Genomic DNA, 17,723 nt, shown 5'->3' on the forward strand with positions numbered 1-17,723 from the left:
AAGCTATGGTTTTCCCAGGAGTCATGTATGTATATGAGAGTTGGACCATAAAGAAAGCTGACCTCCGAAGAATTGATGCTTTTAAACTGTGGAGCTGGAGAAGACTGCTGAGAGTCCCTTGGACAGCAAGGAGATCAAACCAGACAATCCTAAATGATATCAGTCCTGAATATTCATTGGAAGGAGACTGGTGCTAAAACTGAAGCTCCAATACTTTGGCCACCTGATGTGAAGACCTGACTCATTGGAAAAGACCCTGATGCTGGGCAAGATTGAAGGCAGGAGGGCAAGATTGAAGGCAGGAGGACAAGAAGGGTGACAGAGGATGAGATAGTTGGACAGCATCACTAACTCAATGGACATGAATTTGAGCAAGCTCTGAGATACGGTGAAGGAGGACAGGGAAGCCTGACATGCTGCAGTCCATGGAGTCGCAAAGAGTTGGACATGACTAAGCAACTGAACTGAACTGAACCAGAATATAAGAAAGAAGGCATAAAGCTGTTTAAAAATGAAAAAAAAAAAGTTTTGAAAGGGTAGCTAAAGCAAGGATGAATGTGAAGAAATATACAGTCAGTGAAATATAACCATCACATGACATGTTTTCTTTTTCAGTAGAAGTGTAGCATGCATACACGTGTGCTTAGTCACATCCAGTTCTGGGTGTCCAGCTCTGAGACCCCATGGACTATAGCCCACCAGGCTCCTCTGTCCATGGGATTTCCCAAGCAAAATATTGGAGTGAGTTGTCATTTCTTTCTCTAGGGGATAGTCCCAACCCAGGGATCGAACTTACATCTCCTGAGTCTCCTTCTGGCGGATTCTTTACCACTGAGTTGCTGGTAGCTTTCAGTAAAACGAAAAACCTCCCATAAACTAGTGATGGGAGTAGAAGGAGGGTAACAGGAGGAGGAGTGCTTGGTGGCCAGCGCTGTTCTCTGTCAAACTGAATTGGGAACCACTCTTCCTAACTGCTGCTGCTGCTAAGTCGCTTCAGTCGTGTCCGACTCTGTGCGACCCCATAGGTGGCAGCCTACCAGGCTCCCCCGTCCCTGGGATTCTCCAGGCAAGAACACTGGAGTGGGTTGCCATTTCCCTCTCCAATGCATGAAAGTGAAAAGTGGAAGGGAAGTCACTCAGTCGTGTCCAACTCTTAGCGACCCCATGGACTGCAGCCTACCAGGCTCCTCCGTCCACAGGGTTTTCCAGGCAAGAGTACTGGAGTGAGTTGCCATTGCCTTCTCCGACTCTTCCTAACTAGTAGGTGGGTTAGTCAGCAGGTGAGAGGGCAGATTTGGGTGTGCCAGCCACTAAGCCAACATCTCGGTCCACTCATTTTCACAGCACCCCTTTGAAGCAGGCAACTGTGATTATAACTCTCTTTTCAGGATATGGGAAGGATACAGAAAATGCACTCTTACTTTCTATGCTCATAATCCTAAAGTAGGCATTGGAGAAAACCTAGCTCTGGAAATTTCTACTCTAGAAAGTAATAATCATGATAAGATTCTAATTAAAGCAGGATTTTTCTCCTAGGAGTAATGATACCATGAGAAATAGAGATTACCTCCATCATTCCTGGAGTTCTGTATGTGTGTGCGTGTGTGTGTGAGACAGAGTAAGAGAAAGAAAATGACTTTTGCAAATTAAAGGAAATACTGGCTCTGAAAACTAGAGACCGCTTTCAGTAATTATAATCTCATTCATTTAAGAAATATGTATTGAGTGCCTATTAGGTAGCACCAAGGGGATACAGTGAGGATGGTGAGCGATTTGCTGTTGCCCTCACGTAGTTTAAAGTCTAACAAATAATACCAAACACCAACAAGACAAAAGGGGTGAAACAAAGTAGGGCAGAAGTTCAGATTTCAGGAGGCATATAGCATCCTGGTACATCTCCCAACAATCCGAGCATTGTCAGATTCCATGCTAGCAAGGGTAGTAGCTGTCTATGTTGAATGTGGACTTCCAGGAAATGGTGAAATTGTATGTGCACAGACTGCAATGCTTTCTATCTTGGCTTCAGTTTAAGAGCGGTTTCTATCTGAGCACTTCTGAATCATTTGTAGTTATGATGTTGAAACCCCTGGTCTGGAGGTCTCATTCTACAGATACTGAAGGAGGCAGAATAAGGATCTGAGGCCCAGAGAGTCTCAAGCGATTGTTAGTGGGATTCACTTGGGGCTCCAAAGCCTGGGTAATGGCTAAAGTATGGTCTTCTGGAACAATAAGGAGGAAAGGAACACCTGGTACATAAATAACTTTGTAAAATTGCCATGAGCTAGTCATGAGCTAACTCAGAACATCATAAAGACCAGGCTGGGACATTCCATGTAGGCTCAAAAGGAGTTATTTAGAACTGTAGATTCAGCTGTCAAATGAAAAGAAAGGATGTTCTTACAGATCATACTCATCAGGCCAGGTATAAAGGCCGAATGGTCAGAAACAATTAGATGGCCATCTTTCTGTCACTAAGCTGCTTTTATTTAGGGAGGTAACAAGTTTTGCAGGTAAACTGATTCCTGATTAAATCCCAACTCAGCACATTCTAGCTCTGTAGTGCTGTATTGGGTCATTTAACTTTGCAGAGTCCAATTTTTACCATATGTAAAATAGAGCAGAACCTAGACAGCAGAACTGCTATGGTGATAGTTTAGTTGCTAAGTCATGTCCAACTCTTTCGGACCCCATAGACTGTAGCCCACCAGGCTCCTCTGTCTTTGGGAATTCCCAGGTAATAATACTGAAGTGGGTTGCCATTTCCTTCTCCAGGGGATCTTCCTGAGCCAGCGATCGAACTTGAGTCTCCTGCTTTGCAGGCAGTCTCCTGCAGTTACGACCTGTGGCTCAGTGGTAAAGAATCTGCCCTCAAGGCGGGAGATGCAGGAGATGCATGTTCCATCCCTGGGTTAGGAAGATCCCCTGGAGTAGGAAAATGGCAACCCATTCCAGTAAACTTGCCTAGAAAATCCCACAGACAGAGGAGCCTGGCGGGGTCACAATCCATGGGGTCACGAAGAGTTGGATGTGACTGAGCACACAGGCACACATGCTACCCAGTACCGTAGACTTACCTATTCCTGAAGCCACTTACTGCTGACTACTCAGGAAGCAGTTCATTATATTTCTGCCTCCTGGAGTCTGCCTCTCATTTCGGAGTGGGTTTTCCCTTTCTGTGGAAAGAGATGGCCTTGCTTCAGATCTCCTTCCTGCTGTTCTCAGTGGTGTTCTGCAAAGTCATATGTGACGTCATCTTTCACATTTCTGTTGACCAGACTCTCTCTCCCTAGTGACTCATCTGCATCATCACTCCTCTGAGATTCAATTTTCATGAAGAAGCATCCGCAGAAACCTACCATTTAATCTACAATAACATTCAATTCCAGTAAAGCCTGGGAGAAGAAAATGGGCTAAAATCTGTCCTTCCCTTAACTCCAGGTGACCTCAACAAGATGTTCTTCCTTCAGGGAAGACTTCTGTAGGGGGCCAGTTATTACAGAATCTAGTCTCCCTTCCTGCGTTCAGGTATATTTATATATTCCAATATAGAGAACCAACTTCCAAACTGCATACACATACGTTTTCTTTTATAATTTACATTTTATTGGTTGTTTTGAGGCTCAGTACACATACATTTTAATTTTTAATGGATGTGCCAGAAATCTAAAGCAATTCATGTTAACTGTGATTCTTTTCTAAACAGTTATTCCAGACAGTTTCCAGCCAAAAACTTGGTGACAAAGATTCCTTTAAAGGATACCAAATATAAAATGTTTTATCATTTATTAATTTCTACCGTTTATTTATATCACATATTTATGTACATTAATTTGATATTTGTCTTATTTAAATATGATAAAGTCACTTTAGGATTGCTGAAACAAAATAGAGGTTTATATTTATTCATTCATTTAATAAATATTTCTTGAGTTCCTACTATGTGCCAGACCCATACTAGATACTGAGAGAAACATCCTGAAATATCAGTGAGATAATTAAGATTATCATGAAATACTCAGCAATAGAAAATGGAGTAAGAGAGCAAAAGATATGTCATATATAGCAAAGACAGTTAAGACAATTCTCCTGATGATTTTAGCCACCCTCACCCAAGCCAACCCCCAAAACTTGGCAGCATTTCAGATCAATGATTTAAATCATTGATAATTATGATAGTTATCAAAACACTGATAAACATGTATGATAATTATGAACTAAGACTAAAGCACTGAAACTGAATTTGAACCATATCTCTGACTTACTAGTTAGGGAACCCTTGTCAAATTATTTTACCTCTTTCAGCCTCAATATCCTTATCTGTAAAATGGAATTACTATCCTGCCTGCCTCATAGAGCTGCTGTAAAAATTAAATGTTGTATTAAATGCACAAGGGGTAGCACATGGTTCTCAAAGTTGATTATCATCAATATTATTATTCAGACAAAAGATTTTGACTTGAATTGTTTAGCTCGCTCAGTTGTCCTATTCATTTATTATGATTTCAAATATCTAAGATTTTTGTTTTTAAGACTTGTTTATAGATGTAAATTCAGAGGTAAGCTAGTAACATAAGAAAGGGTGAATAAAACTCCCTGAGGATGAGAAATTCAGAAAGCCAGACTCCTGATCACTTCAGGAAGTTCCAAGAGAAACTTTGTATTTTTAGTCCCTATCAGCTGTAGAGATGGTTATTTGTATCAGGAGCAATGTTAAAGAACCATAAAAAAAGTTCATCCTTTAATGCCAAGTCCTAGAAAGAAAGCCACTGAGAGAGAGCACACAATGAAACCTCTACCCTTACATATAGTCATTGCTCTACTGTTAAGTTCTTTATGGGAGGGATTCAAATTGAAAAAGAGGGCAATTGTTTAATAGGAGATACTGTGACGTGCCACATTTTTGAGTAATTTTGTGGTGGCAGTCCTAGACTATTTTCCATAGGAATCAGCTAAGAGTTTGATTTCTTGATGTTTTTCTGTTTCCTGCTAAACTGTCAGCAAACCTCAGACACTGTGATTGTGAGGAATTTTTACTACATAATGATAAGAAAGATTGTGTATGAGAAGAAATGTCTTTTAGTCAATACCTTGAAGGTTTAAGAAAAAGTTTTAAATATTATTCTTTAAAAATTTGATTGTGTGCTTAACAGGGGTTTCTATTCTGCTGTCTTTACATGGTGTGCACCAATCATAAATTCCAGTCAAGGCAACATTGGTCTGTTTGGGTTCACAGCTCCTTTAGGAAATTCTATTCTTGCCAAGTCATTTCTCCCTGTATCAGGAGAAGTATTTAATATTTCCAGAGTAGTGGACACTTATAGAATATTGCTTTAGTCCCCCTCCCCCAGCCCTAACCCCAAGTAGGCAGTCTTTGGTGTTTTCATCCCTGAGTGCCAGCCTTCCAAGCAACAGAGAACTCTGGTTCTGGACTTTGGGGCAAATATTCTTTTTTTACAGAAATTGTTAAAAACATCCGGAATTAAACACCTCTTTCACTCTCTCTCTCTCTCTCTCACACGCACATACATACACACCATCCCTCTGGCAGAATTTCCAACTTTAAAATATGCATCCCAAGTCAGAAGTAGGTATAGTTAAAAGTGTCAGCTTTAAGCTGCTCCAAGCATCTCTCTGGCAAAAAGCAAACGGAAGTGGTTGAGAAATCTCTGCAGGCACTGGTGCTTCCCCTCGAGTCAATGACAGTCCCCTCTCTCTCTCCCGCTCCCCATATCTCTAAAACCCGAGGCACTTGGGGGCGCCGAAATCCCCGCCTCCTCTTGCTGCCCAGAGCAGTTCTTAACCTTTTTTGGGCCGGAGACCTACAGAAAGCTATAGACACTCTCTCGATGGGTCTGAGGTTGGGGCAAGCACAACGGAAAGGCTTTGGGAAACTCTGGGGAGATCATGAATTTGAAACGCATCCTGAACTGCCAGATGAGAACCCCAGCTCCCAAACTCTTGACCTGGGGCGGTGAAGCCAAGAGCAGAGCTCAGAAGCCAAACCGCCTCCCTCAGTGAGAAACTGTGGGACGAGAAGGCGCTCCTGCGCTGGGCCACTTTCACTTGTGAGAAACCAAAAGGAGATAGGGACAGAAATTCATAAAGAGAGAAAGAGAAGAGAGAGAGAGATGGGGACCGTGTAGACAGAGAAAAGGGATGCGGGAGACGCGGGAACTAGAGAGGTGCACAGTGGGACGGGGAGAAGAGACCACAAGCGGGAAAAAGGGGCAGAGAGCGGACTGACAGGGCGAGGGAGAGAAGAGACTCCGCAGGGAGAAAGAGAGGACACGGGAGAGAGACTGGGAGCGCCAGGAAAAGGGGAGAACGTTCTCTACTCAGTCTCGCCAGGGCAGGGAGTCTCAGAAAAGCCCGTCGCGGGGAGATGGCGGACCGCACTCGGCGCCCCTGCGCTCCCGGCGACTCTGCGAGCAGCAAGTACCGCACAGCAGCCGAGGAGCCGAGTGGCAGGAGGCGGTCTCCACTCACTCCGCTTTCTCCTCCCCTCTCCGAGAGGCGGGGACCTGAGTATTTGAGTAGCGCCCCCCCCCCTCCGCCCCCCAGCCCCCCATTCAAGAAGCCGCTCCGCTATCCCCGCCAGCACAGGGCGCCCGGCGCGCCTCGGAGCGCACGTTCCGCGCTTTCTCCTGCCGGCTCCCTGGACATTATGCGGCCAAGCAGCCGAGCCCCAGTCCTCCTCCTCCTCCGGCTCCTCCTGCGGCCCGAGCGGCTCAGCTCTCGGCAGGCGGCGGCGTTGCTCAGCCGAGCGCAGACGGGACCCTCGCCGCGAGACCTCAGCGACTCCTAAAGTCAAAAGTTGGCGGCGGGCACCGGGCTCCGCGCGCTCTCCGCAGCCGCAGCCTCGCAGCCAAGGAGGGCAGGAGGGGAGGGGGGTGGGGGCGGCTGGGGAGGGGTGGGGAGCACCATGCAGTTTGTATCCTGGGCCACACTGCTAACGCTCCTGGTGCGAGACCTGGCCGAGATGGGGAGCCCAGATGCCGCGGCGGCCGTGCGCAAGGACAGGCTGCACCCGAGGCAAGGTAACGAGAGTCGGCCACGGGGACCCTTCCGCCCCTGTCGCCACCTCCTTAGCCTCCGTGTCCGACGGCGGACACCCCGCAGCGGAGGCCTCTCTCTCCCCTCTCCTTTTCCTAGAAAGAATTATCTCCCGCTTTGCAGCTTCTCCCTTCTTTAGGTCATTCCCAACCAATCTCTCAAGAGACACTGTGGAAAGAACTTAGTCGCCCGCCCCCTTCTTTTAGCCTGATCTTTCTCCTTACCCACGCCAGGCCCCAAACTATAGTTAGTTAGTAATTGGGGGCACCAGCTCGTCGCATAATTCAGGGTATCTGTCAGGATCGATAATCATGTTATGTATTTTGTCTTGTTCAGTGTCTGACTCTGACAGCATCTAACACTTTCTGACACATAGTAGGTGTTCAGCAAATATTTGTCCAGTGACCGAAGGTGAAGGGATTGACTTGAATGGGGAGGAAAAAGCTGGAAAATAATTTAGGAGAACCGCCCCCCCCCACCACACACACACTTCAAATTAAAACTGGCAGAAAACTGTATTATTGGTTCATGTGCCTCTGCTTCTCTCTACAGTGAAATTATTAGAGACCCTGAGCGAATACGAAATTGCATCTCCCGTCCGAGTGAACGCTCTCGGAGAACCCTTTCCCACGAACGTACACTTCAAAAGAAGGCGACGAAGCATTAACTCTGCCTCTGACCCCTGGCCTGGCTTCGCCTCCTCCTCTTCCTCCGCTACCTCCTCCCAGGAGCATTACCGCCTCTCCGCCTTTGGCCAGCAATTTCTATTTAATCTCACCGCCCATGCTGGATTTATCGCCCCAATGTTCACTGTCACCCTCCTTGGGGCACCCGGGGTGAACCAGACTAAGTTTTATTCCGAGGAGGAAGCGGAACTCAAGCACTGTTTCTACAAAGGCCATGTCAATACCAAGTCAGAGCACACGGCCGTCATCAGCCTGTGCTCGGGAATGGTAAGTGGACGCGCGCCCCCTCCCCTGCCCTGCCCTTTCACCTCCTCACCCGCTTCTGGAAGACTTAATTGCTCTCTAGCCTAGGACCCTCACTGCGCCGTCTCTCCTCTCTAGCATTAAACGTGGGCTGTTAACTTGTTTGCGTCCTACGCTTTGGGTGGCTACTCCGGCGAGTGTGCTGACACTTGAAAGAAGCTCATCCTCCCCGACACCCCCCACCCCTCACCAAGTCCCGGGAGGGGGGAGTTCTGGATGTTTCGGAGCTTTCTGGGGTCCAAATTCAGCTCAACTGTTGAACTGCGTGTTGCCCCAAAACCAGTAGGTGGCTGGGGTGTTGGTTTCCAAACTCGAAGAGACTTGTCCTTGCCTTCTGCAAACTCGGCCGCCCAAGAGTGGAGCAGCTGAGCACTGGGAGAACCCGACTCCTTATTGGTGCATCTTGAGTCGGGGGCGTAGGCTGAGAATGCCCTGCGTCCGGTACGGGGAGTTCCTTCTGTGTGTCTTGGAGGGCGGTGCGTAATCTAGAGTCCCCACGTTCTCTCAGGGTCCTTTTTCAAGCGCCAGGAGCCCTGAGGCTGAACTGGATTGACAGGGAACAGGTCCGGTCTCAGGAACGGAAGGGTGGGCCCAGGGCTCAGGGGGCGGGGAACAGGGCGGGGCCTGTCCTAGATGCTTTGCTTCACCGAGGAACTAGGAGTGGGGGTGCGTCGCAGTCCGACTCTGCACCCTGCTGGCGGGGTGGCCCCAAGAAGCAGAAATCCTGGGGAGAGCTTGGAGAGAGTTCAGTTCTCACTAGCCATGGGGTGCCAGATAAGTCTAAAAGGGAGCCTGAAGTGCACATTTCCCTAGAAAGGGAGCGTGAGAGGGCGCGGAAGTCACCTCCATGCGCTGCAAAATACGCACTTAGCAGGGAAGCCAAGCTGGTACCCCTACCCGGTGTTTATTTACTCACCACCCTCTTCTCTTTCCCCCTCCCCCTGCCCCACTCGCCCTCTTGTCTGCCCTACGCGGCCTCTGCCTTCTCCCTTTTGTGAGATTTGAGGGTCCGCTGTAAGGTTTTGGCCCAAGTGAGAGCGGTTCTAGGACTTCCCAAGCGACGTGCGTTTCTGCCACGCGCTCTGACGCAGAAACTATCGTGGGTCAGGCTCTCCCAGCACACAGGGGCTGTGCGCCCTGCTCCCCAGTGATGCAATTACTTTTCTCCTGAGCACCCATACTCCCCACCGTTACCTTTTCTAAGTGGAAGCTTGACTACTTACCCAGGGCGCTTGGCTGCCCCCTTTTCTGAGCGCTGCTGTTCGTGGCTCGCGAGTCCCAAATGTTGATGTCGCATCCATCTCCACTGCTCAACCGAGGGGTCGGGTGGGAAGGGAGGCAAGCTTGTAGACTGAGAGGAGGGAGATTTAGGCTGCTGGGATGTGAGGGTGAAGATGAACCCCCTTTAGCCCCCAGCAAATCTCCCAGAGTCGCGGTGCGTTGTTGAGATTGTTTGGGGGTGGGCGGAGACGGCAGTTTGGCGAAATGGGAGGGGGTGCTGCATGAGTCATCGCTGCCCCGGGACGCCTGGAATCCTTCTGTTCTTGGAAAGGTTGTTTGATCTGGGTGGGTATAAGTCAGGTGCTGGAACCCAGAGCATCAGAGTGTGCCCAGATCCCAAGGCTGTAACCCACAGTTCCAGAACCTTACTGATAGGGCTGTGTGTGTAAGTCAAGTTTGTAAACAGCCTTTACTCCTCCTCCCTCCCCGCCTCCACACCCTGCTGAGTGGCCCCAGCAGTGGTATAAACTTTTTGCTGCGCAGGACCTTAATTTCTGTTGGCAATTTTAGGTGGTAACTCGCACTTGTAACTGCAGAGTAGTAACTCTCTTAGGGAACTGAGGGGCAGGACATAAGAAAGACGAACTCCCTAGACCTTGAGGAGTCCATTTGTATTTCGCCTAATTTGCAGTCTGGCTCTTTTTTTGTAGGGGAGGGAGGTACAGAAGATCTGGCATGTTATCTGAAAAATATGTGAGGTAGCCCTTTATAGCTGGAATGAATCTAGCTCCAAAATCCTTGCCCCTTTGTCTTCCTTTTGGAATTTATCTTTCTTGGAAAGATGTCCCCATACCCGTTTGGTACTTGTAGTATCTTGGTGCTCCTCCTGGCCCTCTCAGGAAATCTTCCTGGAAATCTGGAAATCGTTCATTCTTCAGACTGGGCCATGCCAGCCTTCCTCCCTTCCCTCACCCTACTGGTCAGTTATTAGTTTCCCTGAAATCCTTCTTAGATGTGTTTCTCACCTGTTCTGAGCATCCCTACTCTACCTCCAGACCTCTTTGCTTCTCTCTTCCTCTCTCATTAGGGCTGATGTCTAAGAAATATTTCTGTCTGGCCTCTTCTGTTCTTTTCTCTTTAATCCCTGCCACACACTGCTTGTAGATTAATGATGACAAGGTGCAAAATCACATCGCTACCCTGTTCAGTTACTGCACAGACCTCCCCACTGCCTAATGAATGACTATAAATTCTTCCGTCTGGCACTTAAGGCCATTGCCAGTGTACCTCCTCACCCCTTTGTACATCCAGAGTGTCTGGTCTCATCTGTCAAGCTTTGCTTCGCAAATCCTACATTTCAGGCAAACTGTTTTTGCACATTTTATTTCCCTCCCATCTCATAACCTTTGGGCCTTTGGATTTACTAGGTGACCTCAACCAGCTTCGCATGCTCAAATCACACCCTTCTTTCAAAGTGTAACTAACATATCTTGTTCCCAGAAAACCTCTTCCTAATCCTTCAGACTGCTGCCATCTCTCTCCACTTTCACAGACATATACCTCTCTCCCTCCTTGAGGTTTAGTGTGCTCTCCCTTGTATTATGGCTCTTGCAATACATGTTCTATCCCCTTTTCCTGGGAAGCAGGGTCAGCATCAATTCATTTCTCTCCCGCAGTAGAACCTTTTATATATTGTAGTAAGTACTTACACCCTATATTTGAATAAATGGTCACCTTAGCCAAGAAAGGGTTACTCTTCACTCAAACAACTGTGTTGTGAATCAGCCACAAATGAATTTGGTCTCATTTATATTCCTTCTACTGAACTCTTATTCTGTGTCTTGTACTGAAATAAGTGCTTTATGTGTGCAGTATTTCATCTAAATCCTTACAACAGCCCAGTCCTTGAAAGAGCCCATTTTGTAGTTGAGGGCACTGAATCTTCGAGAGGTAGGGACTTGCTTGTGGTTTCACAGGTGGCAAGTGACAGAGCTGAGGTTCCCATCCAGTCCTTCTGACCATACTCTTAACCACGGGCCAGAGACTGAATCTGTATTCCTAAAGAGAATTTCAAAGTTTTGTTTGTTTTTTTTAAAGGCTCTAGACTAGAATCAGGGTACCTGAGTTCCCGATTTAGCAGGAGAACTGTTCAGCTGCTTATGTATCACTGAAAGGGACAAGTAAATTCCTGCCTCTGGACCTCAGTTTCCCCTTTTAATAATCAAAGATGCCAGACCTTCACCAGATGGGCTCCCAGATTCTTTCTCAGTATTTGCGGCCTGTCTCTAGTAGCTTTCACATGCTGTAGTCGGTTTCTTGCTCTGTGCTCAGAGAGCACCAGAGTTGTGTTTTGAAAATAGGGGGAGGTGCCTGGGTAAAAGCAAACTTGTTAAATCCCTTCTTCTCTGGAAGCCAGTTACTCTCTTATTCTGACACCAGACTGTGTCAGAGCTATTTTGTCTTTAAGTCAGGGATGAACCGCATGGAGAGTTTTGTTTTTTTTTTTTAATACAAAGATAAGATCTTACCATTAGAAATATCAAATCTGCATACATAGGGTAATTTCTCAAATCTAAATTTAGTTTTCAACTTCCCAGGAAATTTTGATACTTAGTTGGGTTTGGGAACCCCAGTGCTTAGCCAAGTACTTTAAAAACTTTGTCATGCCTAAGAATTCTAAAATGTCAGTACTTGGGTCCTACCTACCCCCCAGAGATTTCAATTCAGTAGATTAGAATTTGGGTGGAATGTGATACTTCAGTGCTGATACTGCCACTGATGTTCAAGGACAGTCATTTCCTGGATCCAGGAGAAAGTTAATGGCCTTTGCCTTTTCCCCCACATTAAGGGAAAAGGAACCACAGAGAAGGCAAGAAGAGCTTGATTTTTTTCCTTAAAACACTGCCCACTGGCATGGCATGGGGAACTTTTTATTGCTTCTGCAATGTTTCCTTTGGGTAGTTCAACTTTGCAGCTTCATTTATAATTTGCAAAAATTGTGGGTATATGGGAAGGGGAGGAGAAAGAGTTACCGTGAAACCCTTAGAGTGATTGGCAAACACAAATTATATCCTGGTGGTTAGAGGCTGGCTCACTCTGCAACACCAAAAGCCACTTCTGTTCCAAGCCCTGACAAGGTATCACTTTGCTAAGCACTTTACACACATTTTGGGCTTCCCTTGTGGTTCAGCTAGTAAAGAACCTGCCTGCAATGCAGTAGACCTGGGTTCGATCCCTGGGTTGGGAAGATCCCCTGGAGAAGGGAAAGGGAAAGGCTACCCACACCAGTATTCTGGCCTGCTGCTGCTGCTGCTGCTGCTGCTGCTGCTGCTGGCTGCTGCTGCTGGCTGCTGCTGCTGGCTGCTGCTGCTGCTGCTGCTGCTGGCTGCTGCTGCTAAGTTGCTTCAGTCGTGTCCGACTCTGTGGGACCCCATAGACGGCAGCCCACCAGGCTCCCCCGTCCCTGGGATTCTCCAGGCAAGAACGCTGGAGTGGGTTGCCATTTCCTTCTCCAGTGCATGAAAGTGAAAAGTGAAAGTGAAGTCACTCAGTCGTGTCTGACCCTCAGCGACCCCATGGACTGACTGCAGCCTACTAGGCTCCTCCGTCTGTGGGATTTTCCAGGCAGGAGTACTGGAGTGGGGTGCCATTGCCTTCTCCGAGTATTCTGGCCTAGGGAATTCCAAAGAGTCAGACATGACTGAGCGACTTTCACTTCACTTACACACATTATCTCATTTAATCTGCACAGTGACAATAAATATTTTTATCCCTCATTGATAAACAAGGAACGTAAAACTCAGAGTAGTTAAGGAGCTTACCCAAGGTGGGCAAGCAAGTGGTGGCACTGAGATTGGAACCGTGGGCAGCCTGACTGGAAAGTCTAACCTTGGGTCACTCCCTGTGGTCAGGGAAAGGGTTGATAAGAGGCTCCTCTGCCATTGTCCCTGGCAGCACCGCCTTGAGTGCCTTCTGGCCAACATGTGCTTCCTGATTTTGAAGTCAGGATAAGGGTTTCTAGAGTAGGCTTTTCTCTTTGGAACTAATACTTGTCTCTGTTTCCAGGCTGTCTTAACACACAGAAACCCTCTTTCAGCAGCCTGGAGGAGTGAATATAAATCAGCTTAAGCACCAAGGAAATATTTCTTAGAGACTGATTTGGATAGCAGGTTCTGTAGAGTCCACTCAGGTTAAGGTACTGATATGGCAGAGAGTGAAAAAAGAAAAATTAAAAAAAAAACTACTTCTCCAAGTATATCAGTAAGATTTTCAGCTTAAGGAGCCCTCATGGGAAAGGAGTTGGGTAAGATGGCACCACTTACGTGGCATTGTTCCACTGTCCTTTTCCTCCCAGTGGCTAAGTTACATTAAATCAACCTCTCATCTCTCTTTATTTGTAGCTGGGCACATTTCGGTCCCATGATGGAGATTATTTTATTGAACCACTACTGTCCATTGATGAACAAGAAGATGAAGAGGCCCAAAACAAACCCCACATTATCTATAGGCACAGCACCCGCCACAGAGAGCCAGCGACAGCACGGCATGCATGTGACACCTCAGGTATTTGCGTCTTGCTTAAGCGGAGATCCTGGCTGTGTGAGCTGGGTTACTTGCCAGGCCTCAAAGAGGCAGCTATTTCACAGGCTACAGAGAGCTACCGTTTACAGTGTCTTTGCTATTCAGTCTTCAAGCCAGGTAGGTATATTCCCATTGTATAGATGTGGAAACTAAAAAGAGGTTGAGTAACTTGTCCAGTGTCGCACAGTTAATAAGTGACAAGTGCAGGAGATGAACTCATACAGCAGTGACGTCAAGCCCGCTCTGGGCAGATCCACCTCTTGCTGAAGTTGCTGATTTTTAGGATTAAGCTTTAGTGATGTCTTGAGGCTATTGTTATTCTATTCATTAGGACTTTTTTTTTTTTTTTTTTACAATGTACAAGTATGAGAAAGTCTTACAAATGGAAGGCACAAAAACTTCTGTATGTTTATTGGAATTTTTTTCAATCAACTTCGTTGTAACTAATGTTCTGTGAGTTCAGGAAATACAGGAACAGAGCTGTGGCTTGCGCTCTCAGGTGTCAGCTGAGTGCATATATACCTGCCATAGATTTTCCTGCATCCTGGTCAGATTCTTGGAGGCTTGGTGCTGACACGCTTGGCCGTTGTCAGTTATATTTCCCCTGGGCACACTGGAAAGCTTATGCTGGTGTATGCTTCTCAGTCTCCAGTCTGGAAGCACACTTTCACTATCTCTGAAGCCCCTACTTATTTCTCTCTGATGGTCCTGTTTTTTTAGAAACCATCTATATGTTTGGTCCTGTGTTTTAGGATGTTTGTTAAAATAACCATCTTTTTTATTGTTTCTAAAATTGTATCCCTCCCCCCATTCTTTATTTTTTTAAGTCTCTTCCTCAAATTAAGTGATTTCTCAGGGTGTTTCTGGTTTCTCCAAATAAGACCAAAATTCAAGACCAAGAAGGTCTTCCTAAAATGATTGCTTATTTCATCTTGTATCTATATCAGGTTCTTCCAGTGTGGCAGAGTGTGATGTCCTCTTCTCTCCCAGAATTATTAGTTCTAAAGAGAAACCTTTAATAAAAGATTACACTGGCTTGTAACGTGGTAGAGCCGAGTTGTAGGGTGTGTCATCCGGCTTTATCCCATTCAGTCCTGTGTTCTTAACCACCAGGGCTAATTGGAACATAACTGAAATGTTCTGTCTAGACTCTCTACAGAGCCAAGGGGTAGAGATGGGAGTCTGAAGTCAGAAATAATCGTCAGGGTGCCAAGACTGCCAGCCAACTGCAAGTTGAATGGCGAGACATTTATTACATCTTTGTGGCCCTGCTAATAAGAATATAGACCTTAACTTCTGACTTTCTAAATCTGAACTGGGAAGTGCCTATTTTATGCATATGTGCTACGATTCATGGGGTCGAAAAGAGTCGGACACGACTGAGCAACTGAGCTGAACTGAAAGAAAGGAAATATATCTCTTCCACTTCTATCTTATATATTGTACATTCAAAAGATAAATAACATTTTCATTGATCAATTTGTTGAACATCAGCACTTTGTGACACTCTTCTCCCTAAAGTGAAAGCAAACCACTGTTTTTTAAAAACTGCCTTTTATTATTTATTATGGTCCCTATTTTTTACTGGCATTGGGCAAAGCACTTTGCCTACACGACTTCACTTAATCATTACCACAGCAACCCTATGAGTCAGACACCAGTCTCCCCTCCATTGTGTCTGGTAAAGGAGCTGAGGCTTTCAGAGATGAAACAGCTTGCCTAAGATCTCACAGCTGGTCTGTGATGACAGCCCATGATTTCCTCTCTTACCTTGCAGCCTTTGCTATGTGCAGCTGGGATGTACACGAGTGTGTACATTCAGGTGTGTATTTGCGTGAGAGAGAGAGAAGTCTTTTTCAATACTGTCATTCCAAAAATCCTCTGGGTTCATTTTCTTAAATTAATTACCAGAATAAATAGACATTTGGTTTTCTGGACCAGAGGACAAGTCATAGTCAAGTTCAGTTAAAAACACAAAAGAGAGGGAATCTGGAAAGGTAAGGAAAGAGGACAGCAAAAGATGCTTTTGTTGTCTTTACCATTTTTTTGAAAAAAAGAAAAAAAGATTTTTCAAAACCACTTAATCGTGTTCTAATTATCTGTACTGGGGCCTCCGAGCCATCTTCCAAATCACCAGTGCCAACTTTTAGTGTTCTGTCTGGATTTTTGCTTGCTGGTGACCAGTCTGGCAGACCCTTCCCTTACCCTGTGTGATGACTCAGCAGGCCGGCAGTTTTGATTGGCTCTTTCAAAGGTTGCTGTTGGACTGTGCTGCTCTGGTTTTTCTCTCCCAGCTGCTTCTGCACCCCTTCTTTGCGTTCAGATACAGGAAGCTCAGAGCAATTGGAGAGAACTTTGGAACATGGCATGTTTCACCAGCAGCCATTAGCAGCATGGACCAGCAGATCAGAAACTTTCAAAATCTAGGGAGCTTTGGCACAGGGAGTAAAAGTAGGTGGGGGTGGGAGAAGTCCCTCTGGCCAGGGATTATCTGGCCAATGCAAATATCAGTTCATTCAGGTTCAGAGATTTCCCCCCAAAAGCAGTGGTTGGTAATCAGAGGTAAACTTTCAAAGTGCCCTGGGAGCCTCATGCAAATTCTTTAAACAAACTCCTCTTGCAGGGAAGTCAGATGGAGCAAGAAAGAATCAGTGGGGTTTAAAAAGCATTCCAAGTGACTTAGAAGTTCAGTTCTATGTGAGAGTTCCCACTAAAGTGGGATTTCGGGCAGTAAGCACTGTCCATAGCTGGCACTGTCTTTGCATCTCCATCACTGCTTTCCATCTTCACTTCTCATAAAGTGATAGATGATTCAAGCTAGAAGAAACTAGCTCTAGGTCAACATGCTAGCTCTACCCAGATGAGCAAACTGTAGGCCTAGGGTGTTAGGTTACTTGTTTACAGGAGTGATACTTAAATATTCAACAAGAAACCTTCAAAATTTAAGATGGCCCAAGCCTGGAAGCAGGCACCTGGAAGCCCTCTGCTGAGCTAGGTGTAACCCTTCAGTTGCTGGATTATGAGAGTCTTCCTGGGGGCAGGGCACTGTGGCTGTGACACTGCTTCCTACAGACGGAATAGAAGTCTTGCTCATTTTTGATTGTTAATATATGTTGAATTTTCAAAAAGGATTCTGAAATAAGTTCTGTTAAAAAGACATGTAGAAGGAGTCTTATGGAGTAAAAATGTTATGGAATTAGAAAGGAGTCTTACAACATAATTTATTCATTAATGTGTGCATTTATTCATTCAGCCATGAGCTATTTATTGAGTAACTCCTCTATGCCATGAGGATTAAACCATCTTTTTACAGTTAGACATGTGACCTGAAGCACATTTAGAACATAAAGTAGGAGTAACATATCCCTTCCAAGAGGGTCAGTTCAGTTCAGTCACTCAGTCGTGTCCGACTCTTTGCGACCCCATGAATCGCAGCACGCCAGGCCTCCCTGTACATCACCAACTCCCGGAGTTCACTCAGACTCGCATCCATAGAGTCAGTGATGCCATCCAGCCATCTCATCCTCTGTCGTCCCCTTCTCCTCCTGCCCCCAATCCCTCCCAGCATCAGAGTCTTTTCCAATGAGTCAACTCTTCACATGAGGTGGCCAAAGTACTGGAGTTTCAGCTTTAGCATCATTCCTTCCAAAAGAACACCCAGGGCTGATCTCCTTCAGAGTGGACTGGTTGGATCTCCAAGAGGGTAGGTAGGACTAAATGAGTATGAAATAATGAAAACTCCAGGGACAGATGGTAGACAATCACTGAATGGGAGATTTTTTTTTAATGATCATAAAAATAGAAATTAAGACACCATAGCTAGGTATGGTGACTCAAAATATTTGGTATTTAGATTCAAAATACCAAAACTCAAAGTTA

General features: G+C 46.0%; 1 protein-coding gene across 9 annotated transcripts in view; it reads left to right on the plus strand.

The window, feature by feature from the left end:
• Positions 1-6,908: 6,908 nt before the first annotated feature.
• Positions 6,909-17,723, plus strand: part of ADAMTS9 (ADAM metallopeptidase with thrombospondin type 1 motif 9) — a 162,402-nt gene continuing 151,587 nt past the window's right edge. For all 9 annotated transcript variants that reach the window (XM_060402249.1, XM_015102339.4, XM_042236610.2 and 6 more), the window contains exons 1-3: positions 6,909-7,037; positions 7,606-8,006; positions 13,664-13,826. In XM_060402249.1, coding sequence (XP_060258232.1) covers positions 6,923-7,037; positions 7,606-8,006; positions 13,664-13,826 — 679 coding nt within the window. In that variant the 5' untranslated portion in view covers positions 6,909-6,922. The remainder of the gene's footprint in view (positions 7,038-7,605; positions 8,007-13,663; positions 13,827-17,723) is intronic.

This window comes from Ovis aries, chromosome 19 (assembly GCF_016772045.2).
Source record: "Ovis aries strain OAR_USU_Benz2616 breed Rambouillet chromosome 19, ARS-UI_Ramb_v3.0, whole genome shotgun sequence".
NCBI classification, from domain to species: Eukaryota; Metazoa; Chordata; class Mammalia; order Artiodactyla; family Bovidae; genus Ovis; species Ovis aries.